Source organism: Phodopus roborovskii, unplaced genomic scaffold, assembly GCF_943737965.1.
Source record: "Phodopus roborovskii unplaced genomic scaffold, PHOROB, whole genome shotgun sequence".
Lineage (NCBI taxonomy): Eukaryota > Metazoa > Chordata > Mammalia > Rodentia > Cricetidae > Phodopus > Phodopus roborovskii.
Genome location: NW_026125665.1, coordinates 2,186,058 through 2,212,424, shown reverse-complemented (window position 1 = coordinate 2,212,424; position 26,367 = coordinate 2,186,058). Strand labels below are relative to the sequence as shown.

The 26,367-nt window shown below is 47.5% G+C and overlaps 2 protein-coding genes across 2 annotated transcripts; one reads left to right on the top strand and one right to left on the bottom strand.

Annotated features, from left to right (window-relative positions):
- Positions 1 to 754: 754 nt before the first annotated feature.
- Hsh2d (hematopoietic SH2 domain containing) lies at positions 755 to 8,256 on the top strand. The gene is made up of 6 exons (XM_051178201.1): positions 755 to 1,757; positions 2,592 to 2,738; positions 4,648 to 4,737; positions 5,789 to 5,954; positions 6,233 to 6,352; positions 7,209 to 8,256. The coding sequence occupies exons 2-6, from the start codon at positions 2,614 to 2,616 to the stop codon at positions 7,707 to 7,709; spliced, it is 1,002 nt and encodes a 333-aa protein (XP_051034158.1). The 5' UTR covers positions 755 to 1,757; positions 2,592 to 2,613; the 3' UTR covers positions 7,710 to 8,256.
- A 7,993-nt stretch (positions 8,257 to 16,249) lies between these two features.
- Cib3 (calcium and integrin binding family member 3) lies at positions 16,250 to 24,956 on the bottom strand. The gene is made up of 5 exons (XM_051178215.1): positions 24,906 to 24,956; positions 24,719 to 24,753; positions 21,943 to 22,054; positions 17,803 to 17,950; positions 16,250 to 16,521 (listed from the first exon to the last, which is right to left on the bottom strand). Exons 1-5 carry the CDS (start codon positions 24,954 to 24,956, stop codon positions 16,250 to 16,252), a joined length of 618 nt encoding a protein of 205 aa, XP_051034172.1.
- Between the last annotated feature and the right edge of the window lie 1,411 nt (positions 24,957 to 26,367).

Here is a 26,367-nt window from a genome sequence, read left to right as displayed (position 1 = left end):
CTTGATGTCAACGTAAGGCCTACACACATCTGCACATGAGAGTGTCCATATACATGGGTGCCCCCCCACTGAAATTTTTTAAATAGCAGAACGAGACTGGAGAGGGGTGGGCAGTTAAGAATGTACAGTTCCACAGAGGATCTGGGTCAGTTCCCAGCACCTGAAATGGGAGGCTTACAACTACCTGTAAATCCATCTCCAGGGATCCAGTGCCACCTCTGGCCTCCAGTGGTACCTGAATATACACGGCTGATAAACATTTGTACACAGACACACATACGCATAAATAAAAATAAAAAACTTTAAAAAAACAAATAAGCAATATAATAAATAAAAAAACAAGTAATAGAAGACTTTCAGCTCCACTATTTTCAAGAGTGTCCTGGAAACTCCTGGCGCTTCTGTCTCCACCGTGAAAGTACTGAGATGGTGGATGTGTGCCACCACATCTGGCCTTTGTTTTAATTCAGGGTCTCCAAGCATAGCCCTGAGTAGCTTTGAGCTTATGGCAGTCCTGCCTCAGCCTCACTGGGACTACAGGTATGTGACAAGAACAGGAGTCACAGGCACGGTATAAACTGGGCTTGGTAGAGCAGGCCTGTTATCCCAGCACTTGGGAAAGGGAGGTGGGAGGATCAGGAGTTCAGGGTTATCCTCAGGTACACTAAGGCCAGGCTGGGCTACACAACTCTGTCTCAAAGAAAGGAAGGGAGGGAGGGAGGGAGGGAAGAAAGAAAGAAAGAAAGAAAGAAAGAAAGAAAGAAAGAAAGAGTTGGGGGATGGGAGTGAGAGAGAACTGGGATCGATATGTAAAACAAGAAAAAATAAAAACAAAAGAGGTTGCCTCTCACCTTCCCATATACATAGATGTGTAAGCAATCTGTATGTGTAATGTATTGACTCTATAGTATTCTGTTCCAGCCATCCCCTTCCAAAGATGTCACTTAACAACAGAAGTTAAAGCCCCAAACGGTTAAGTTTGTGACACACAGCTGTTATGTAGGGTAGAATTTGAACCCAGACAATCTGCCTCTGATTCCAGATGCTTGATGATCCCAGGCCCTCATCCAGGGGAGACCCTGGCTTGGAAGAGACTGTTTACCACCATGGAACCCCTGTTGAGAGAGAGAGGGAATAGGAAATGGGGACAGAGACAGAGGTTATCAAGTGTTCATTAGTGGATTCGGTTAATGACTTTTCTCTGAAGCCTTTGGGCCACACCTGAGGGAATGTGTTTGTTCTCCGGGAAGAATGTCAGCACAGCCACCCTGTATCAACAGACCCTCCCTATGGGATCCATCCACTCAGGTCTGGGAACTGAATGAAGAGTGACTGAGGGGTCTGGGGAGAGCTTTTTGCTTACTTTCCTTCAGTTTTTCATTTCAGGGCCATGTCCCTATGTCACCAGCCCACAAAGCCCTGCAGTACCCTGAGTGTAAATCAAACAACAAGAGTGTGAATTAACAGCTCACTGGAGGAGCTATCACCTAAGGAGGTAGACACACAAGGGTTGGGGGTCCAAGGCCATCCTTGGCTAAATGTTGAGTGCCAGGCTAGCTTGTCTCATAAAACAAACCAAGATCTGGCTTAGCCCATAAAATGCTTCCTGTGTGAGCATGAAGGCCTGAGTTCAAATTTTCATTCCAGCAGGCATGGAGACAACAGAGCAAAACAAAGGCCCAGCTTGGGGTGGAGAGACCCCTGGAATTCTGTGACCTGCCCCAGGTTTAGTGATAGACCCTTTCTCAGAATAGAAGGTGAGGTATGAAGAGATGTTCTGAACCACTCATTGCTCTTTCTAGAGAATCCCAGTTCGGTTCCCAGCACCCAGAGGGAGCAGCTCACAACCACCCATAACTCCAGCTCCAGGAGATCTAATGTCCTCTTCTGGCCTCCAAAGGCACACACACACAAAACAAATTTTTAGAAATGTGTCAGTTTGGCAGGGTGTACTCCTTTAATCCCAACACTCAGGAGGCAGAAGCAGGAGGATCTCTGTGAGTTTGGAAAGAGCCTGATCTACAAAGCCAGTTCCAGAACAGCCAGAGCTATACATAGATAAATCCTGTCTCAAAAAAAAAAATGCCAGTTGAATTGGGCATGATGGGCATGATGGTGCATGCCCTTAGTCCCAGAATTTAGAAGGCAGAGGCAGGTGGGTCTCCATGAGTCAGAGACCAGCCTGGTTTACATAGTTCTAGGGTAGCCAGGGCTATGTAAAGAGAACATGTCTAAAAACAGAACAACAAAATGTCATTTTGGCTGAGGATGGTTCAGCATGCAAGGATGCTTGCTGCCGGGCCTGAAGACCTAAGTGTCAGTCAGGGAGCCACATGGTGGAAGGAGACAACAGACTCCCAGACTGTGTGTGTGTGTGTGTGTTTGTGTGTGTGTGTGTGTGTGTGTGTGTGTGACCCCTCCTTCACACTCAGAGCTAAGCAACAGCCTGTGACACAACAGAAACCAGGAAGCAATTCTATGTTCACAGGAACTGTCCTTGCTCTGGCCACCAGGGGGGCTCCCAGTAGAGGAGGCACCATGGTGTGTAATATTAGAGCCAAGAGATATCCCCCTCTCCCTCCTCTCCACAGGTGACCCCCTTCCCTGGATGCCATGGCAGAAGCTGGGAGGTTGCCCCCACCACTACCCCCTCGGCTGGACTGGTTTGTGCACACCCAGGTGGACCGGCTGGCCCAATATGGGATCCCGGAGTGGTTCCATGGTACCATCTCTAGAGAGTAAGGACATAATGGTAACCCCCATCAGGCCATATTCTGCTTCCTGGTTGATCTCCCCTAACCACAGTGAACATTTGGGAGCACACTCAGGTAGCAAATCCCCTATTCACATAATTCTCAGATTAGCTCCAAGCCCTGGGAAGCTGAGGAACAGATAAGGTTAGACCTGCCTAAGGTCACACGGCAGATGCATAGCACACACAGCTGGGCTCTAGACTCAGTGTATCAGACAGACCATAGCCCCTGCTTTTTCTCTTGGATACTGTGTCCTACCTAAGAGGGTCTCAGACTTGGGACAGGTAGGCAGGGGCTGTGGGAGATAGGAGGAGATCTACTTCAGGGTCAATTCGAGAAGCCTCCAAGTGACGCCTGTTCACAACCCAGGGCTTCAAACCACCAGGAAAGACTGAGTGCTTGCTATTTGTTCACTCAGAGGCTGTGGCTATAGCTCAATTGGTAGAGTGTTTGCAGCTAAGTTGATAGAGTGCTTATAACTTGGTTGGTAGAATGCTTGCCTGGTGTACACAAAGCCCTTACGTCTGTTCCCACTCTGCCTAAACCAGGCCTAATGCAATCCCAGTACTTAGAAGGCAGAAGGTAGAGGATAAGGAATTCAAGGCTATCCTCAGCTTCAAAGCCAGTGTGAGGCCAGGCTGAGCTACTTCATACGGTTTCCCCTCAAAAGGAAAGAAGGGAAACCTGAAAGATCCAGGGCCTGCCCTGGTGTTCCTAGGTCAGGGTCAAATGTTCCCAGGTTCTTGGCTTCCTATGCTAAGGGTTCACATGAATTTGCAAAAGCAGCAAAATTTTCCAATTAGAAGCAAAGCAATAGTGCAGGTTAGAGATGGCTACACTGTTAAGATTGACAGCAAGGGCCAGCAAGATGGCTCAGGGGGTAAAGGTGCTTGTAGCCAAACTTGACAATGCAAGTTCAATTCCTGAGACCCACAAGGCAAAAACAGAAAGCTGGCTCTGTGGACTGTCCTCTGACTTCTGAATGTACCATAGCACATTTGCCTGCCCTTGCTGTCCTTAAATCAGGCTGACCTCTCCTTCTGCCTCCTTAGTGCTAAGACCAAAGGTGTGTGCTCCAAGAGGAGCTTGGTTGCTGAGGGAGTGTACTTGTGCCATTGCATTTTGATCCACAGGTTGAATTATGTAGGTCTTTGCTCACAGCACATGCCTTTACTGTAATATATCTGATTCTAGTCACATGCACGCCCAATTATACAACAGGTGTAAGATGGAAAACGAAGGATTCTCCCCCAAAGCCCTTGAAGGACACTATTTGCCTGAATGCACATGCACACTAGACTAGTTGAGACTGGATCAGAATTTTTCTTTCTTTGTAACAAGATATTTACATTTTATTATATTTTATTTCTTTACTATGTGTGTGGAGGTCAGAGGACAAATTGTGAAAATTGGGTCTCTCCTTCTACCATATGAGAAATTAAATTTGATTGTTTTTAGGGAGGGGGAAACTTATCCCATTCTTTGTTTGTTTGTTTTTTGTTTTTCGAAACAGGGTTTTTCTGTATTGCTTTTGAGTCTGTCCTGGAACTCACTCTGTAGATCAGGCTGGCTTCGAATTCACAGAAATCTGCCTGCCTCTGCCTCCCGAGTGCTGGGATTAAAGGCAAGCGCCACCACTGCCCAGTGGCTTAGCCACTTAATACAGGTAGCCTGATGCACATGGCATCCAAGGTTGCTATGTGCATGGCTCAGATGGGTTAGGGGTTACATGCACACAGAGAACATACAGGTAAGAGAGCTAAACTGCCAAGGGCAATACTGTAAGTGCCCTGTGCATAACCAAGTCAAATGGAACTCCAGGTTGCTAAGCCATCCCTATACTTGCTTGTTTGCTTCCATATCCAGCCAGTCTCCTTTCTCCCTGTCTCTCTAGAGTTGCTGAGAACCTGCTGGAGTCACAACCCCTGGGGGCATTTCTTATCCGAGTCAGCCACAGCCATGTGGGCTACACCCTTTCCTACAAGTAAGGCCATGGGGGAGGTTAGGCCCAGGCTTCAGGGACAGGGCACCATGGGGGAAATTAGATAGACTAAGGCTTCTGGGAGATGGCCAAGGTCACCTCATGCATCAGGAGTCTGCCCAGTCTGCAGGCTTGGCTGTATCCAGCAGTCGTGGAAAACTGGGGCAGACAGGGATCTGAGAGTGGCCCTGCCTCCTTGCATCCTTCACCTTCAAATTAGTGACATGAGTCTGGATCAGGAAGCCAGGGCCGCAAGCTCCTGGGGCCTCAAAGCCTGACTTTGGCATCTTAGAGCATTAGGGAAAGCAAGCCAGCCTGCCTTCCTCCCTCCCTCCCTCCCTTCCTGTCTGATAAGTATTTTGAAATCCTCGGTTGTGGGTTTCTCTGCCAATGCAATAAGCCAAATCCAGCCAAATTAATAAGACAGAGCAAAGCAACTCCGGGGTGACTCTCCGGGAAGCAGGAAACAAATCATATGGCCCAGCTAGGGATCAGGTCTTATATACCTTGTAGGCATAGCTTGAACATCTAAGGGGTTGGAGCCACTGCTTGGCTGGGTTTCTCAAAGGGGGCAGGATTTGGAGAGAGTGGGGGAGCTGAGGCAGAACTTCCATATAAACACCCTATTCTTTCTGTCTTCCTATTTGGGAGAGGGTTTCTTAGCCAGGCTGGCCTTGATCTGATTATGTAGTGTGGGGGGTGCCTATCTGTTAACCCAGTAAGGGGGGGCGGTGGCTGAGACAGGAGGATCTGGAATTCAAGGCTACATAGTAAGTTTAAGTGTAGCCTGAACTACATGAGATTGTATCTTTAAAATGAAAAGATTTTGCTACTACTATTTGGTTGAGACAGTCTTACTATGTAGCCCAGGCTGGCCTCCAAATCTCCATCCTCTTGCCCTCAGTCTCCCCAGCGCAGGGATGGCAGGCAGGCACCGCAATTGTCTTATCTCATCCACCCAAGAACTCCTGAGGTGGACCTTAGAAACCCTGTGTGGTAACTGGGGAAACCAAGGCACAGTGGCTGCATCCCAATACCAGCAGTGTCTCCACAGAGCCCAGACCTGCTGCCGTCACTTCATGGTGAAACTCACAGATGATGGAACTTTCATTCTTGCTGGGGATCATGTGACCCACGCTTCTCTGGACGCCCTGGTCACTTTCCACCAGGAGAGACCCATTCGTCCATATGGAGAGCTACTGACCCAAGCCTGCGGGCAGGTGGGGGCAAGCGGACACCAGCAGCCGACTAGGGAGTGCCAGAGGCACCCTGCAAGGAATTCACGGGGGTTCATGGGCACAAATGGCTTTCCTCGGAGGCTGATGGGCGTGGCCTAAGATCTGCAGTGGTTGGAGCTCTTTCAACCATCTGAGACTTGTGGATGGGGCTCTGTGGGGGTGTGGCCTGGTTTCTGAGATTGCCCCACCACCCATGTTCTCCCCATCCCAGTCTTTCTCACTGCTAGGTCTGAGCCCTGGGTCTCTTCCATACCTTGCAGAAGGATCCAGCAAACGTGGACTACGACGATCTCTTCCTGTACTCTAATGCCCTGGTCCAGGATGCTGAAAGCCGCGGGTCCACGGAAATTCAGAGGCCTTCTTCCTGCCCACCAGAGGAGGTAGGCCACAGGTGGTGCATCCAGCCTGGGTTGGGAAAAGATGCTAGAGCAGGCCCTTCTGTAGCTAAGTAATTAATTTCCGAGTGATTTTCAGACTCTGGAATCAGACTCCATGTTGCATTCTTGGGTTGTATGTTGTTTGGGGGTAGAGAGATTGTCAGGGGTGGCTGCAATTTCAGGTCCTCCCCCTCAGCTTCCACTTATGTTCAGACGGACCCATCAGCCACCCTGAGAACCCTTTGTCTGGCAGTCCCCTCCACAGGACCATGCACTTGCCTGGTTAATTCTTCTTTTAGAAGTCATTCAAGTGTCTCCTCCATCTAAAGTTTCCCCACACATGTAACCCTGTGTGGTCATTGCAGAGAACATCTTCCAACTTGGAGGCTTTTGTTTATTCTGGGTGTGCATGTATCCTTTCTGTTTCTCTTATCAAACCTCAAAGTCCAAATGGCTCCTTCTGCACGGCTGTCCCCACCCTGCCAAGAGAAAGGGTTTCTGTTGAGACAAGGTTTCTCTATGTAGCTCTGGCTGGCCTGAACTCCCTATGCAGTCCAGGCTGGCTTCAAACTCACAGAGATCCTCCTACCTCGGCCTTCTGAGTGTTGGGATTAAAGGTGCGCACCAGCAGGCCTCAAGGAGCCCACCCAGGACCTGGCCATTTGAAGGAGTTAGGCTAATGAATCTTTAGTGTAGACAGGAATACATGGCTGAGCAGTGGAGAAGCCACACGGAGAGATGGGCAGGGTGGGGCTTGGGTGCTCCAGCGCTCTGGGACGAGGTTGTGGGGCTGCCTAGAGTTTTACTGGTCATCCAGGCCCCAGGCCTCCCCTGGTCTGTTCCTGGTTCTCTGCTCCAGAACCCTGAAAGGATCCCTTCTGCAGCAACTGGCAGAAAGCTTGCGCCAGCCCCCTGCTCCCCAAAGGCACTGTTTGGGGAGGCAGGACAGAGGCTGAGGAAGAACCTGAGGACGCTGCCAGAGACCAGCCGGAGGCTGAAACAGCGGCTCACCTCACACCTGTCCGCCACAAACCTGCAGGGAGACACCAGGCGTGAGGTGCATCATCATAGCCCCGTGACTCGAGCATCCAGCTGGGACAGTGCTTGCCACTCTTCGGACCCTGGTGCAGCCACCTCTCTCCAAAACCATTCAGAGCCCCAGGCCTGGAGAGGCAGAGAATCCACCTTCACAGCCTCCAGGCCTACCAGCTGGAAGGACACAGTCTCGGCCTGGGGTGGAAAGCTGGTGAGGGCCCTGTCTGTGCAGGCAACCACGCCAGAGCCTGCAGACTTGCCAGAAGCCCAGGACTGGCTACCTGAGGAATATCTCCGACCACCACCTTTTGCCCCTGGGTACTGATAGCACCCCCTCTATCTTGGGTACCTATCTCTTTTCCAGTCCCTGCCCCTGCCCCTGCCCTCACAACCAGAGAACTGTGCTAAAGGGGTTATAGGGCTGAATTCTGTAGTTGCCAGCAGAGAGACCTGATTGTTCTAACAATAATACAATTACCACTTTAGGGACTCTAATGAGATGACCCATTGGTAAGGAAGTAAAGGGCTTGCAGGAAAGCCTGACTACCTGAGTTCAATCCCTGGTACTCACATGACAGAGGGGAAGACCCAACTCCTGAAAGTTGTCCTCCAACCTCCACATACATGCATACATGTGTACACACACACACACACACATACACGGTGGACACAATACATGCCAGGCCTATATCACAACCTCTCTGATCATGAGGTAGCCTTCTATATCCATGGGATCCATATTTCACATTCAGCCACATTAGCCTACTTAATGAATTCCAGACTGTTGTTTAAAAAATGGTAGGTGAGAGAGCCGCCATCAATCGGCAGAGCTCATGTGGAGACTTTTCTTATTGGAGGAAGAGAATGGGAAAGGGGGGAGGGGATAAAGGAGGCAGGAAGGGGGATAGGAATGGCTATAGAGAGGAAAGGGGAGGAATGGGGCTGGACAAGAAAGGGAAAAAGATGGGAACACAGGGAATGCACACAGGAGGTCTCTTAGTGGCTGCAGCTGAGGATGTATCCTGTCAGGACTCCAAGGGCAGGCCAGCACTGATGTCTGAATACCAACACAGACCAGTGTTAAAAGAAATCTGAGCAGTCAAGATGGCTCCAGTAAATGTTCTTGCTGCTAAGCTTGAGGATCTGAGTTTGAGTCCCAGGACCCATGGTGGAAGGAGATATCTGACTCCTACAAGCTGTCTTCTGACCCACACCTGCACAAGAGCACACATATGCACACGAATGCCCCCCCCCAAAAAAATCCACAGAGGTGAGGCTTGGCAGTGGCCTCTGAAAGGTTTCCTACATTAAAGCGCTGTGTGGCTGTGTGATGGTTGATCAACATAGGCCTCTCTGGGCACATTTCTTCACTTGGAAGATGAGGAGATAGCAGTCCGTTCTCAGGAGCAACATACAGAAAAGGGGCAGGGAGGCCCTGGAGCTTCTTCTGCTCGTCATCATCACTATTGATTGAGACAGGGTCTCATTATGTATCCCTGGCTGTGCCAGAACTGGCAGAGATCCGCTTGCTTCTGCTTCCTCAGTACAAAGATTAAAGGTGTGCCCACCAGGTCTTCCTATTTTCATTTTTATTATTTTTGTTTTATTTGAAATAAAGTCTCTCTGTGTAGGTCTGGCTGTCCTGGAACTCACTATGTAGACCAGGCTAGCCTTGAACTCACAGAGATCTACCTGCCTCTGCACGTGTTGGGATTAATGGTGTGCACCACCACCAACGGGCTAGAATTATTTTCATTTTTAAATGTGCTTGTGGGTGGGTGTGTGTACATAAGTGCAGTTGCCCATACAGGCCAGAAGGTGGCATCAGGTCTGCTGAGATGGGAGGTTCAGGCAGTTGAGAGTCACTATCAAGTAGCTGCTGGAACACAACCCAAGGACCAAGTCCTTTGCAAGAGCAGCAGGTGCTATTCATAGCTGAGCCATCTCTCCAGTCCCAGAACCTAGTGCTTTTAGTCACCAGGTGACTGGTCTGGGAAGTTTCTGGGTGGCAGGACTGTCTGGTGGGATAACCACCAAGTGGGCAGGAGGGTACCCTACCCAAAGGCCCTGGGACAACCTTGGGCTCCTGGAATTCACAAAACATGGGAAAGGAGCTATGTGTGGCATTGGTCTTTCTCCATATGCTGTGAAGTTCCTGACCCTCTAGACCTGGAGGTCTAGAAGTCAGTTATATGAATGGAAGATGGCAATCCAGAGTGGGTGTGGCCACACCCAAGGCCATGCATCAAAAAGCAAAGATCCTGAGGCGGGTTTGATTCCTGTTTATTTAGAGAGGTCAGAGTGGAGATGGGTGAGGGTTAGGCCATGTCCTCCGAGCTCTGTCAGACGCGGATGTGGAAGGTGCTGTGTGCAAAAAACAGTCATCACTGACAACTCACAAATAGACACTGGGTCCCCAACATTCCCTCTTCTGGACCCAGAAGCAAGTAGAAATCTGCAGGGATATGGACACCCTAGCAATCACAGACAGTAAGGAGTTCTCCTGCCTCCATGGGACTTAGGCTAGAAGTCAACACCAGGGGTCTCTACTCAGGTGGCTTCCACATTATGTTTTTAAAATATTTACGTATTTACCTATTTATTTGTGAGTGCACCTAGGTATGGGTATATGCAGAATATTACATGCAGGAGCCTGCAGAAGCCAGAAGAGAGTGTCAGATCCCCTGGAACTGAAGTCACAAACAGTTGTGAGCCACCATGTGGGTGCTGGGAACAGAAACCAAGTCTTCGGTGTGAGCAGCAATCACCCTTAATCACTAAGCCCTGTCACCAGCCCCCAGAACTGTCTTTAATTTGGTTAGTTTTGGGTTTTGAAGACCTTGGCTCATTATGTAGTTCAGGCAGCCCTGCAATTCCTAGTAATCCTTCTGCCTCAGACTTCTGGGTGCTTCACCTGCAGGTATGTGCACTACCATGCCCAGATAGATTTCCATGGGAGTCCTAAGCACCTGTCTGGATCAGCACTCACATCCCAGCTCCTTCCCAGACTTGCTGTCAACCTTCTTTGAGCTTCAGTTTATTCCTCTGACAAACAGAAGTGCTTAGGCTTAAAGTGATAGAATTCAAGCCCTGTCTGGTCTACTTAGAGAGTTCCAGGCCAGCCAAACTTGTAGTGATATCTTGTTTATACTCTAACAAATAAAGGTTACCTGAAGATCAGAGGGTAGAGCTAGCCATGAGTTAGCCACAGAGACAGACAGGAAGTGATATGGCTGGGCAGAGAGGGGAAGTGATAAGGCCGGAGGAGACAGGAGTTTGGTCTCTTTTCAGTCTGAGGATTTCCTGGAGGTAAGAGCTCTAGTGGCTGCTCTGCTTCTCTGATCTTTCAGCTTTCACCCCCTAATATCTGACTCTGGGTCTTTTATTATCAAGACCTATTAGAACTCGGGCTACAAATTTTCACCTAACTTTAAGGCATGAATTTATGAAAAAGCCACTTGCTTGTGGCTTTGCAGCACCAGCACAGCCGGGAACCTCATGTGGAGCTCCTGCTGGCATCACCCCCCCAGCTGGCAAGGTTCTTCTCTCTTTTTTTCCTAAACCTCTAATTGAGAACTCCACAGGCACCAAACTCCAGAGTATTTACCCACCCTAGACCGGCTGGCTCTGCCTTCAGGCAGCTCCTACCACACTAGCTTCTTCTACACGATCCTATGTATATCCTTCAGGCAGCCGGGTCCCTGCCGGTTTCCCTAAGGTGCCCTATCCTCGAGCTGCCACTCTCTGCTCACAGCTACATGCTAGCAGCTGCAGTTGTCCTCAGTCAGGCTGCTCACTGCCTGTGTTCTCTGCTCAGATGTGCTATGCCTCACAGTTCACTGTCATTGTCAGAAGATTTGGTCAGACAATTGGGAATTCTTAAAGGGGGGAGTCGTTAAAAGAGAGCTTTTTCTTTTTTTCTTTTTACATATCGATCCCAGTTCCCTCTCCCTCCCTCCCTCCCTGAGAGAGTTTTTTTCTAACATTAAAAAATAGGAAACACCATACAATGGAGGGATTTAGGTCTCTGTATAATAATACCCTGGACAGTTTGAAAATGGAACAATTAAATGAGAGGATAACTAATTCAGATGGGATTAATATAATGTCAATTATAAACATTATCAGTTTTACCATCTTTGTCTTATCACTAAAAAAGTTGATTAGTTAGTATGTGTGCTAAGACATAAGGTTTAAAAAAATTAATAAAATAGGTCAAAGAGATATTCAGATCCAGACTGAGGAATTTAATGGAGAACCAATTTAAGTTTTATATTATAAGGTTACAGAGTGTGGAGAACCACAGAGCAAAGTTAGCATCTTAACAGCCATCTTTCCTACTACTCTCTTAGATACTAACATACTGGTAATTTTCCATTCCCCTTTGACTATTTTCCTGTTAAGCATATGATGCAGCCTGACCCTGAAAGAGTCCCAGCTGCAGGCTTATCACATAGCAACTTATCTTATAGCAGGACACCTGCATCCTGCTTGTAAGGACATTCTGCCTCCCTCACATCCTCCCTTTGGCCCATTCCCTCATTTCTCCACTACTTAAACCCTGTGGTTATATTCATTAAATGAGACTTGATCAGAACACTGTCTTGTCTCCGTCTCTCTCATCTCTTGTCCCCTCATTCTCACTCCCTCCCTCAGGGCCCCCGTCGACTGATCCCGTGGGCCGGGGCAATAGAGAAACAGCCTAAGGTTTTCAAACAGCCAACATTAATTTATCCAGTCACCTTACAGCAACTTCCAAATGACAGATATCCCCAAGACTGTGCAAGAGTTAAGTGGGCTCCTGTAGAAACGTTAGGGTTAAGGAGGTTCAAGGACGTGATAGTCTTATATGGCATGTGTTCACCTTTTGGGAACCAGATGTTAAACTCAGGGCCAACTTGTAATAGAATTATCCCTCAAGACTGGAGAGAATTGGTTACAACAGTCTTGGAGCCTGTCCTCTGTTAAAATGGAGGACCTGGTGGAAAGATGAGGCTAAGACCATTGAACAATGAAGTAGGGCTAGAGGTATGGAAATCTACCAAGACCGACTTCTTGGAGAGGGAGATTATGCTGATGTACAAAGGCAATCTCTTTATGATGACTACATCCTAGATTTATGCCACACAGCAGCTTTTAATGCTTGAGACAGAATTGGAGAAGAAGAAAAGAAAATTGAGCCTTCTTACAAAGACTGACTTCAGCAGTAAATAGAATGATACCAGCTAGACAAATAACAATTGAATCTCTGTCTTTTGAGAATGCTAATGCATAATGAAAATGGGTATGTAGGCCATTAAAGGCAAGATCAGCACCCATAGAGGAATGGATCTGAGATACAGTCAATATTGAAACTCATGACCATGATGATGCTTGGATAGGAGAGGTGATTTCCAGAGGTTTGAAGAAAAATCAAAATTTCAAGTGTTTCAATTGTGGCAAATAAGGTCACCTTAAAAGGGATTATAGGCAGGGTGTTCCTAGTAACAATGTTTTTTTCTAAGCATAATTTAAACAGAATCCTCTCCCTTCTGGATTATGCAGAAAGTGTTCCAAAGGCAGGCATTGGACAAATAAATGTGGGTCAACAAGGGATAGTCAAGGTAACTTTTTGTCTTCAGGAAAGGCTGTGAGGGGCCTCTTGCAGGCTCCTATGCCAAACTCAGTTTCATGTAAACATAGAGGAAACTCTTTCCTAGAGCAATTAAAGAACCTAATGCCTATTACAAGAAATAATGCTTCTCTGGATGATAGAAAAGCTATAGAGCAGAGAACAAAAAATTCAGAAGAAATCATGAGGCAAATATTTTGGCAAACTTCTATAAATGAACAAAGACAAAAATTAAAAATACAAATAAATGGGATAGTCATGAAGGTCTGGTAGACACTAGTGTGGATGTCACAATAATTGACATCTAAATTGGCCTCTTCAGGAGGTAAATGTTCAGCTTTTAGGGATTGGAACTTTATCTCAGGCAAAACAGAGCATGAGATGGGTCAAATGTATAGGACCAGAAGGACAGAGAGGAAAATTAAAGCCATATGTGGCTAACATAGCAATGAATTTATAGGGACATGATTTGTTATAGCAATGGAATACTCAGATTAACATTCCTCCAATCTCAGAAACAAACAGTAAATTAACATGTTTCTGGGAAAAATATTAGAAGGTATTATAAATAATAAATAACAGTCACTGGCAATTCAGGTTGTACAAGAACAGGGCGCCACAGCTGCTGATCTTTCAAAGCCACCAACAGCCCTACCTTTACACTGGTTGATAGACAGACTTATATGGGTTAAACAATAACATTTAACAGCAGAGAAACTGCAGGCCTTAGAACAACTGCTACAGGAACAGTTAAGTGCTCAGCATATTGAAGAATCAACCAGCCTTTGGAATTTAGCCCTTGTTATTAAAAAGAAATCTGGAAAATGAAAAATTATGACAGATCTAAGAGCTGTTAATAAGGTGATTCAACCCATTGGCTTTCTAGAATCTGGAATACCTTTTCCTTCTTTATTACCTAAAGGATGGCCTCTTACGGTTATTGATAAAAGATTGTTTTTCACACACCTTTACAAGAAAAAGACAGAAAAATTTGTCCTCACTGTTCCAACTTACAATAATTCTCGGCCTGTTAAGAGATATCAATGGAAGCTGGGCATTGGTGGTGTATGCCTTTAATCCCAGCACTCAGGAGGTAGAGGCAGATGGCTCTCTGTGAGTCTGAAGCCATCCTGGTCTACAGAACAAGTTCCAAGACAGGCTCCAAAGCAATACAGAAAACCCTGTTTCAAAAAGAAAAAAACAAACAAACAAAACAAAACAAAACAAAAAACCAAAGAGAGAGAGATATATCAATGGAAGGTTCTCCCACAGGGAAAGTTAAATAGCCCCACCCTGTGCCAATATTTTGTAAGTCATACATAAGCAATTTCCTCAACCTATAGTTTACCATTATATGGACAATATTTTATTAGCTGACTCAAATATAGATACATTAGAAAGAATTTTGAAGAAGTAAAGAAAATTTTGTCTTGTTGAAGATTACAAATTGCTCCTGAAAAAATACAAAGAGGAGATTCTATTAATTATTTAGGATATAAAATAAGTCTCCAGAAAATCAGACCCCAAAGAGGCAAACTAGGAAAGATTGATTGCTGACTGTTAATGACTTTCAAACATTGCTGGGAGACATTTCCATCTATGGTCCACTATTAAAGTAGAAAAAAATGAACTGAGTAATTTGTTCAAAACCTTAGACTGTGACAAGTATTTAAATAATCCAACAGAATTATCAGCTGAAGCTGAGAGAGCTTTGGCAGAAAAGTGGTTGTTTAATGGGTTATGGATATTTGTCATTGTTTAGGGGAGTTGGTTACAAGTTGTTATTGTTTATGATCAGGAAGAAAGTTGAATGAAGGTGATTAGATTCAGAGTTCTTGTTTTAAAAAGAAAAAGTTGGATATAGATATGATAAGATATAAGGGTAGATTATTAAACCTACTCTGAAAATAAGGGAAATATAGAAATAAGATTAAAAGGTAGATTATTGAATCTAGACAAAAAAAGCATAACTACTTTTAGACAAAAAAAGCAACTACTAGCTTTAAATATCTTACATTGCCTTGGATTTTTTGTATATTGATGCAAAGTCAAGATTATTTCTATTAAAACATACTGTACATACATTTCTAATCTTGTTCAAGGTATTATACCTATGCAACTCATTTAACAATGTAATGCCAATTTTAACCCTTGATAGTAATTATTACCAACTATTTAGGAAAAGGAAATACATGTTAGTAATTACCCTAACCCTAACCCTAAAGGGTAGGACAACCCTTCAGAATATCCTCCTTCACATATGCTTGGCCTATAGCCGAAGATGGATGCCCCACCATTGCAGAGGAACCCTAGGTCTAGGCAGCCAGCTGCTTCGAAGTTGCTTGCTTGCACCCCCTATTCATTCAGGTAATATTTCCTTCTCAGGTCTCTGATGGAGTTGAAGAATTTATAGTTGTAGTTTTCCTTGTTACCAAAATCAGAAAAGAAGTTCACTGATGAAATGTAAATTAAATGTATAAGGTTGAGACACATAAAAAGATAGTTTTGGTAATGCAAGTTAGAATAGAAAGTAAATTAGTACAACCTTTTGACTCACCGAGATAGGATAGATATGGAGTATTATCTCTGAATTTGTCAGCTGCTAATGGATTAGACATTGATGAGGTATTTATTGCCTGTTTATATTGTATATAGTTATTGTACTTATTGTATATAGTTTTTCTAATATTAGTTATAACATTTTTATTTTAGAGAAACAAGGGGAAATGTAGTGATATCTTGTTTATACTCTAACAAAGCTTACCTGAAGATCAGAGGGCATAGCTAGCTACTAGTTAACCATTGAGGTCTAGAGGTCTGTACAGACAGACAGGGCAAAGAAAGGAAGTGATAAGGCTGAAAGAGAAAGGAAGTCGATATCTTTTCAGTCTGAGGATTTCCTGGAGGTAAGAGCTCTAGTGGCTGCTCTGCTTCTCTGATCTTTCAGCTTTCACCCCCTAATATCTGACTCTGGGTTTTTATTAAGACCAATTAGATCTCATGCTATAGCCATGTCTAAATAGTGAGACCTTTTCTGAGAAAAAAGCAAACCAACCAACCAACCAATCACAGAAATGGATGGATGTTACCTGGGCCACAGTCTAGCAACCCTATGCTACCCATGTATGTACCCACCAGCCTTGCAGTTGGGGCTCTTAGCCTGCCCCAGGCTGCAGAGGGCAGCTGTGTGGACAGTTCACAGCTAAACTCTGTGCCAGTTGATAGAGCTGCCTTCAGCCTCCTGGTCTTGGTCCTCAGATGGAGTGGGCTGAAGCCACAGCATCTGGGGAAGTTCCCTGAGGTCTCTTCATCCCTGGATCGAACCTGCACCTGAGGAAGTCTGGCGCCCGCAGGATCATGTTTTGGAAGTCCTCCAAGGACAGCCGCCCATCCTGGTCACTGTCTGCTTCATCCAGCACCTTCTCACAGACCAGGGTCACTTCTTCAGCACTCAGCTCCCCTCGGGTCAGCCTGGTCACCGTCTGCTCCAGGTCCCAGGCACAGATGTAGTCATCATTGTTGAAGTCTGTGAGGCCAACAGTAGGGCTGGGGACACGAGGTGGCAGGACATGTCTGCCCCCATGCTTTGGAACTGCACAGGGATGCTCAGAACTCTTGCAGCCGTTATTGATCACCTACTGATTACCCAGAGCTCCTCACCATAGACACTGAGAACCATCCCAGCCACTGTGACAACTGTTTCTTTAATTATATAGCACTTATTACATATCAGGTACCACGATGACTGATTTCCTCTTACTTAAGCAAGCATTTTACTGAGTTCTTTCTGTTTGCCAGCCATTGGGATAACTTTTTCATCTATCCATCCAGCCATTCAGTCAACTGAGTACTCACTGTGTGCCAGGCACCACATCCACTCATTCAAGAAATGTTTACTAGGTACCTACTATATGGCATATGTGTGAACGTAACAAGTATTTAAGTGTGTACTATGTACCAGGCATCATGATAGTTGCTTTTTATTCATTTACTGACTCAACTAGTGTGTATTGAATACCTACTGTTTGCCAGCCACTGTGGTAACAATTTGTCATTCATTAACCCTCTCTACACATGCTAAAATAAATAATGTAAAAGTTTTTTTGTTTTGTTTTGTTTTGTTTTCTGGCTTTTTGAGACAGGGTTTCTCTGTGTACCTTTGTAGCCTTGAAGTCACAGAAATCCACCTGCCTCTGCCTCCCTAGTGCTGGGATTAAAGGTGTTAGGCACCACAGCATAGCATAAAAGATTGTTTTAAGTGTTTAGATGTGTGCCTGCCCATAGAGCTGTCCACATGCTCCTGATGACATCCATAGCAGATGTGGCTGAGAGTAGGGACACCCAGGACATGCCCAGGAGCAAAAGCAAATCAATCAACGGAGGATTCAGCATGTATGGGGTGTGTGAGCTGCTGGGGCCTGGGAGGGTTGTATTGGTTCATTTACTGTGTGTTGGATGCCCTAGAGATTGTTGTTCATTGGCTCACTCATGAGTATTGAGTGTCTACTGTGGGCCAGGCCCTGAAAAAAGTGCTGCTATTTCACATGCCCTCGTTCCAAAAATACTAAACACCAATAGACACTCTGAGCACAGACAGATGGGGATGTGGCTCAGGGATGGAGCCCCTGCCTAGAATCCCCTGTAGATGGTGCTGTAAGCAGAGGGCACAAAATGTCATGAGGCTGGCATAGTGTACAAGGAGGCCTGGGATAGGGCAGAGGCCACAGCTGTGTGGGCATTGGAGTCCCTAGGGAGATGAGCATTATATGGTCTCTGTCTGGTTCCCACCCTAGGGCCCAGAACGCACCATAAATTTTAAAGGCATAGTAGGCTTTCAGATCCCGTGGAGCCATCTCACTCATCACTGAGAACATATCCAGGAAGTTCTCTAAGGTCATGTGACCATCCCCATCTTGCGAGAAGACCTGTGCAATCCTCTGGCGGAAAGGGTTATCCTGGGGACAGGAAGGGAAATATCTGCTCAGCAGGACTCCTCCAAGCTCACAGGTATCATCCCTGCCCCATTCCCCAGGACCCAGGGCTCTATGACAGAAGTCAAGCCGCTCACATCTGTGTACCCATTTCCACTTTCACAAGATGCTTGTGATCCAAGGAAGCAATCAGAAGCTGGCATCCACCTGACAGCCATAACTGACCTGGGAGGACATGTCACTCAAACTAGCCAATCAGATACTTTCTAAGGCCTGTACCTCTTTCCAGGGGGAGATTGGTGATTTTATAGATGCCCTGTCAAAGTCCGCCATGACTACTGCTTGAGTTTTCTCTGTCTCTGTCTCTCTCTCTGTGTGTATGTGTGGTGTTTCCAGGCTTGGAGACAGGACTTCACACATGTTGAGCAAATACTCTTAACACTCAGCTATCTATAGCCTTAGTGTGTGTGTGTGTGTGTGTGCTCCTTCTCTCATTTGAGTTTTTAAATAATTTTTAGTTATATTTGACAATTACATTCACATATATAATATCTATTTTTTAATGGATTTAAGGCCTGAAGAGATGGCTCAGTGGGTAAGAGCCCTGGCTGCTCTCCCAGAGGACCCAGGTTCAGTGTTCAGCACCCACAAAGTGGCTCACAACCATCTGTAGCTCCAGTTCCTGGGGACCAAACACCCTCCTCTGTTCTCTGAAAACACAAAGCATGCACATGGTATACAGCCATGCATGCACACATGCATGCAAAACACTCATGCACATGATAAAATATTTTTTAAAACTAGAAAAGCTGTAGGCTGGAGACATGACTCAGCCATTAAAGGCTAGGCTCACAAACAAAAATAGTAGAAAGGCTGTGTGCAATGTACACACCCTGAATCCTAGCATTCAGGAGGCATAGACAGCAAGATTTATGTAATGAGTTTCAGGGCTACACAGAGAATGTCTCAAAAAACCAAAAGTAAAATAAAGGTTTATTTAATTTTAATGGTGTGTGTGTGTATTTGAGTGCAGGTGTCCTCTTATATCCTCCCGCCTTGGAGCAAAACATCTTTGTTTGGTGTTAGTGTTTTTTAAATCTGGGTTTCTCTGTGTCTCCCTGGCTGTCCTAGCACTCACTCTGTAGACTAGGCTGGCCTTGAACTCACAGAGATCTTTTAGGACTGTGGTTCTCAGCCTTCCTTCCCAGTGCAGTGATCCTTTGACACAGTTCCTCATGTTGCAGTGACCCCTCAACTATAAAGTATTTTCACTGCTATTTCATAACTGTGATTTTGATATTGTTATGAATCGTAATGTAAAGGTCTGTGTTTCCCAATGATCTTAGGCAACCCCTGTGAAAGGGTCATCTGACCTCCAATGGGAACACAACTCACAGGTTGAGGATCACTGGTCTAAGGGGAGGAGAAACTCTCCATTCTGAGGGTAGTTCATGAAGACCTGAACTCAGGAAGTCCCTGAAACTGACCAGATTCACTAGCCCCTTCTTCTCCAGGAACATAGATGCTGTAAGAACTGCCAAGAGATGCTCAGCAAACTGGCTGCTTAAAAGAGGTTCAGTCTGGGGCTGGAGAGATGATTCAGAGGTTAAGAGCACTGACTGCTTTCCAGAGGTCCTTAGTTCAATCCAGCAACCACATGGTGGCTCACAACCATCTGTAATGAGATCTGATGCCTCCTTCTGGCCTGCAGGGATACATGTAGGCAGAATACTGCATACATAATAAAATTAAATATTAAAAATACAAGAGGCTCAGCTCAACTGAAGCACCTGGAAAAGACACCCTCCAACCTGCTGAACTGCCTGTGTGCTACGCTCCAGATCCCAGCTCTGTGAGCTGTCACTGTGCTGGGGTGGGCTTTGGTGATGCAGTTGTCTGTGAGTCATTTCTACTCCTAAGGAACCTGTGGTGGTTTGAATAAGAATTTCCCCATAGGCTCATAGATTTGAATTCTTGTCATCAGGCAGTGGCACCTCTTGACACGCATTAGAAGCCGAGGCCTTGTTGGAGGAAGTGTGTCACAGGAGGTGAGTTTTGAGATTCCAAAAGCCCAAGCCAGGCCCAGTGGCTCCCTTCTTCCTGCTGCCGATGGATCTGGGTGCAGAACCCTCAGCTACTTCTCCAGCACCACGTCTGCCTGTGTGCCACCAGGGGGCTCCCTCCACACATACAAATTCCCGATATACACACCATCCCCATACACACTGCCCCTACACACACAGACACACACTCCTCCTTCTCCACCTACATTTCCACACAAAACACACATTCTGCATACACACATACATATACCCACACATACCTACACATGCATTTATTCCTCCCACCACATCTCCCCATAACTCTACAATACATCCCCCACATCCCCATACACATCCATACCTCCCCACACTCCCTCACACCTCCCCACACATCCCCACACTCCCTCACACACACTCCCTCACACACACTCCCTCACACCTCCCCACACTCCTCCCCACACTCCTCCCCACACTCCTCCCCACACACCTCCCCACACTCCTCCCCACACTCCTCCCCACACTCCTCCCCACACTCCTCCCCACACTCCCTCACACCTCCCCACACTCCTCCCCACACTCCTCCCCACACTCCTCCCCACACTCCTCCCCACACTCCTCCCCACACACCTCCCCACACTCCTCCCCCACACACCTCCCCACACTCCTCCCCACACTCCTCCCCACACACCTCCCCCACACTCCTCCCCCCACACACCTCCCCACACTCCTCCCCACACTCCCTCACACACACTCCTCCCCACACTCCTCCCCACACTCCCTCACACCTCCCCACACTCCTCCCCACACTCCTCCCCACACACCTCCCCTCACACCTCCCCACACTCCTCCCCCACACTCCTCCCCACACACCTCCCCACACTCCTCCCCACACTCCTCCCCCACACTCCTCCCCTCACTCCTCCCCACACACCTCCCCTCACACCTCCCCACACTCCCTCCCCTCACACCTCCCCACACTCCTCCCCACACTCCTCCCCACACACCTCCCCACACTCCTCCCCACACTCCTCCCCACACTCCCTCACACCTCCCCCACACTCCTCCCCACACACCTCCCCACACACCTCCCCTCACACCTCCCCACACTCCTCCCCACACTCCTCCCCACACACCTCCCCACACTCCTCCCCACACTCCTCCCCACACTCCTCCCCTCACTCCTCCCCACACACCTCCCCTCACACCTCCCCACACTCCTCCCCACACTCCTCCCCACACTCCCTCACACCTCCCCACACTCCTCCCCACACTCCTCCCCACACTCCCTCCCCACACACGTCCCCACACACCTCCCCACACTCCTCCCCACACTCCTCCCCACACTCCTCCCCACACACCTCCCCACACTCCTCCCCACACACCTCCCCACACACCTCCCCCACACACCTCCCCACACTCCTCCCCACACTCCTCCCCACACTCCTCCCCACACTCCTCCCCACACTCCTCCCCTCACACCTCCCCACACTCCCCCCACACTCCTCCCCACACTCCTCCCCACACTCCTCCCCACACTCCTCCCCACACTCCTCCCCACACTCCTCCCCTCACACCTCCCCACACTCCCTACACTCCTCCCCACACATCCCCACACTCCTCCCCTCACACATCCCCACACACCCTCACATGCATACATCCGCCCTCTTGCCCTCCCACACCTTTGGATGTCTCCTTCCCAACTAGTAACTAAGTCCCAGATGGACTAGAACTTGCTATGTAGTCCAGACCAGCCTCAAACTCACAGAGACATCTTCTTCTGCAGGAGATCCGAGTGCCATCATGTTCCCTGCCCCTCAACCCAGTTCCCACCTTGTCTCCCTCGTGACCCCTGTGTGTCTCTCTGAGCCCCAGCTTTCTTTTCTGTAAAATGGAGGTATCAGCAGCTTCCACCTCATAAGAACACAGCGGAGACATCTTCATTGTTTTCCCTCTGTCCCGACAGTCCAGGCATACCTTCAGCTCTGGCATGCTGCTGATCAGCTCATAGGGAACCTTCACCTCAGGACAGGTAGTGTAGTCCAGGGGCACCAACTGGGGGGCCAGGTCCTGGTATCGATAGAAGAGCCTGGTGTGGGGAGAGATAAACCTGGAATAGTCAGAAGGGACTTGTCCCTTTTCTTACACACTTGTCGTTACTCCACAAGGAAGGGCACTGGGTTCCCAGCATCCCCCGGCACACAGAACCAGAAATAGGCACCTTAGCCACACATTCCACAGACAAGGCCAAGGTGGAAAGGGGAAGTAGAAACAAGGTAAGGAGGAAGAAGGGCTTCCTGGAGGAGGAGCACTGGCATTGGGCTTACAAGTAGGAGTTGGAGTTGACCAGGAAGATGGAACTAGAAGGAAGTGCTAATGACTGATTGATCATTCCACAGCCAATATTTGAGGGACCTGGATATGTAACCTAAACTGTTCATTATTACATTGGCAGGATCTTGGCTCTACTGACCCCTCCACACAAGTCTCAGGCTTCCTTCGCTCTCTGTACACTAGGAGGCAGGTTTTCCCCACTGGAGCAGGGCACAGATAAACAGTTAATGTTCAGACCTTTTTTTCCCTGCCAAGACACAGTCTCCCTATGTAGCCTATCTCATGTTCCTCTTCATGCTCCCAAGGGTGAGGATGCTAGGCTTGTTCTACCACTTCCAGTTAGATTTTAAAAAAGGGAATCCACAAAACACTGCTGACACCATACCCCCTTAGAGTGCATAACCAACCCCAAAGAGACCATACATGACATCTGATGTCCCCAAGCTGCTAAGAGCTTTCTTGGAGGGACAAGGATGTCCCTGGGTGTTCTAATGACTCCATAGCTGAGTGCGGCTGATGAGCCTCAGTCCTAAGTGCCCTGTTCCCTTGTCCAGAGTCCTCCAGGGATGCCTTGAGTGTGTTTATCTTTCCTTTAAAAATATCTTTACAGAGCCAGGTACTGGTGGCAGACACCTTTAATCCTAGCACTCAAGAGGCAGAGGCAGATGGATTTTTGTGAGTTAGAGGTCAGTTTGGTCTACCTGGCAGCAAGCACCTTTATTTACTGAGCCATATTGAGGACCCACAGAGTTTGTCTTTCTTTGTGACATCCAGTGAGTCCCTCTCTCCTCCCAGTCTCAGTTATTCTGTTTGACAATCTGGAACCCGGGATTCTGCCTGTCTGCTGTCTGGAAACAGAAGTCCTCCATGCCCAAGCCTCAGTTTCCCTGCCAGTAATCTGATCATGATGGCCAAAATGACCCTTCCAACTGTCCTCACAGACAATGGGTTGATGGGCGAGAGGTGTGCCCATCAATAATGGATGCCCTGTGCCCACACAAGAGGGGCTCGGCCCTGAGCGCCCCACAGCTGAACCCAGCCGGCTTGGGTTTCACAGCTCCAAGTTCATGGATAATGATCCAACAAACAGAAGGGTGACAAGGGGGGTTCATTTGTGCCCATCTTGACGAGCTCAAGCCAGGGACCTGCAGTCACTCAGGAGCCACCCACCCACATCACAATCTCCTTCACACCACTCACAGCTCGGAGCTGGATCTCTACTCTGCACTGAACTCCCAACAGCAAAAAGTCAATGTGCCTTTCCAAGGCTCCAGTACCTTCCATGGCTCCCTGCTACCTTTGGGTAAAAGTACAAATTCCTCAGTACAAACTCTGCCGGTATGACAGGATGTGACTTCTTAGCCAACCATCTCTGCTTCAGTCCACTGACCTGAAGGCAAAACCCACATCAAAGCTTTGACCTTGATGGTGCTGTATCTTGACTCCCTTCACACTGCAAAAGACACAGAGCATGGCAGAGCCCACTTATGATCCCAGCACTCAGGAGGCAGAGGCAGGAGGGTCTCTGTGAATTTGAGGCCAGCATGGCCTACAGAGGGAGTTCTAGGACAGCCAGGGCTTCACAGAGAAACTCTGTTTTGAAAAACCAAACCCAAACCAAACCAAACAAACAAAAAAGCACCACCACCAAAAATCTAAGGAAAACCAAAATGATGAAAGACACTTTCTGACTCACTACGAAGCCTGATAACCTGAATCTGACCCCTGAGACCCACAGGGCATTGAGTTGAAATTTCAAAAGCATCACTAGAGAGAAAGATGCCATGCAACAGAGCTCACACGAAGAGGTTTTTATTAGGGGGTAGGGGATGGGTAAAAAGGGAGTGGGGGAGATGAGCCTCTGGGAACAGGAGCAACAGAAGAGAAAAGAGAGGTGTGGGTGGGTGGAGAGGCAGGCAGAAGCGGAGAGAGAGACAGAAAGAGGAACAGAGAGAGGGAGAGAAAAAAAGAGAGGTGGGCAGGGCCCTTTTAAAAAGGGAATTGTGAATGTGCACAGGTGGTGCTCTTAGTGGCTGCAGGTGAGGATGTATCCTGTCCAAACCCCAAGGGCAGGCCAGCACAGCTACTGGAGTACTAACACATGGCGGAAAACGAACATCTGAACTATATGGATTCCATCCCCAGTACCCAAAGGAGGTAAAAAAGAATCGAGCCCACAGATTGCCATCTGAACTCTACACAAGCACCATGGCACATGTGCACACACATTTATACATTCACAAATCATACTCCCCACAACAATTAAAAACAAAAAACTTGCAGACAGCTACAGTGGCACACACCAGTGATCTCAGGACTAAAGAGATGAGGTAAATTTGAGGCTAGTCTGGACTCCTTCTCAAACAAAAGAGAACACCAAAAGACTGCACACAGGCCCAGGAATCACGTCCCCACTGACCTCATGATCTCCTTCCTCGTGAAGAAAGTACAGTCCTGTGGGGAGAAGAACTGGCTTACCTCTTGGTTGTCTCTCCAAGTGCCCCTCCAGTCACTCCAAATCCACATAAATAGACAGATGACACAAACAAGGCTCTGCAGGAGACTCTTGGCTCTGCCAGCTGGCAGGACCCACTACCCACACCCACCTGGTATTCCTCCAGCTGCTCATGAGTAAACACAGTCTGCTTGTTGCCCATGCTGAGGACTGCAGTCTTGAATCTACTGGAAATGAAATTACAGGTGGCTCCTTGGGGTCACCTAAGCACATAGTGTCTGAGCAGATGTCCCTGCCCTGGCTGTCACCTGCCCACCCATCCAGTAACCCCAAGCTTAGTGAAGCTCAAGTTACAGCTGGCTCTCTGGGCAACCATTTGAATGTGTCCACAGGTGAGGAACAAGGGCTGTGGGAGGTCACAGAAAAGCCAGGCTCATCACCATCTGGTGAGGCTAGTAGCCCAGGACACCTTCAGGGGAAGGCCACAAACACACATCCCAGCTCAAATCCCAGCTCTCCTTCTGCTAGCTGTGTGGCCTTGGATAACTTCTCTGAACCTTGTTTGTGAAATAACAATTACATTAGCATCTATATCATAGGATTAGTCTACAGGTGACAGATATTATGTTGGGTGTGACTGAGGCTGGAGAGTTTAAGGTCATCTTGAAGCTGCATAGTTAGAATTTGTTAGAGAAAAAGAAAGATGGGGGAGAAGTAGGAAGAAGATTAAGAAGAGAAGCCACGCCATGGTCTTTCACTCCTTTAATTCTAGCACTCAGGAGGCAGAGGTAGACCCATCTTTGTGAGTTCAAGGCCAGCCTGGCCTACAGAGCAAGTTCTAGGACAGCCAAAGCTAGAGAGAGAGAGAGAGAGAAAGAGAGAGAGAGGGGGGGGAGGCTGTAGGGAGGGAGGGAAGTAGAGTAAGGTGGATTGGGGTGGTACTGGGAGAAGACAGGAAGATCCCTGGAACTCACAGGACAGCCCACCCAGCCAATCAGCAATCTCTGTGTTTAGTGAGAGACCCTATGTAGCACAAATAATAAAAACCCAGAAACAGATATTGGGGTTCAAGCTGAATATTGGAAAAACAAAGCAGTCAGCTGCCAGAGAGTTCTCATATCTACCAAGGCTGGGGAGTTCCTGTCCTCAACATGGCTGGGGACTAATTGTCAGGTCTGAGACCCTGTTCCTGTTTTACATACCTCTCGAGTCCTGGGATTAAAGGCATGTACCACCACCACCCAACTTCTATGGCTAACTTGTATGGCTGTTGGGATTAAAGGGGTGGACCACCATTGCCTGGCCTCTATGGTTGTGGCCAGCTTTGCTTTTTTGATATTTAGTCGAGCTTTATTAGATCATAAGCAAAATATCACCACAACTCTGTCTCAAAAAGAACATATGGTGAGTGATAGAGGAAGGTGCTAGGTTGTACACATGCACTGCACAAGGAATAGGAGAGGTCAGGGTAATTAAGGGACTATTGGTCATATGCCAGTCTAGGCCCTAGGAATGCAGGGACAAACTAAGCTAGACGAAGCTTGAGGTCAGCACTGCAGCCCTTGTATTAAGTGCTGAGTTAGATGAAGTGTTGTAGGAATTTAGCAGAATCA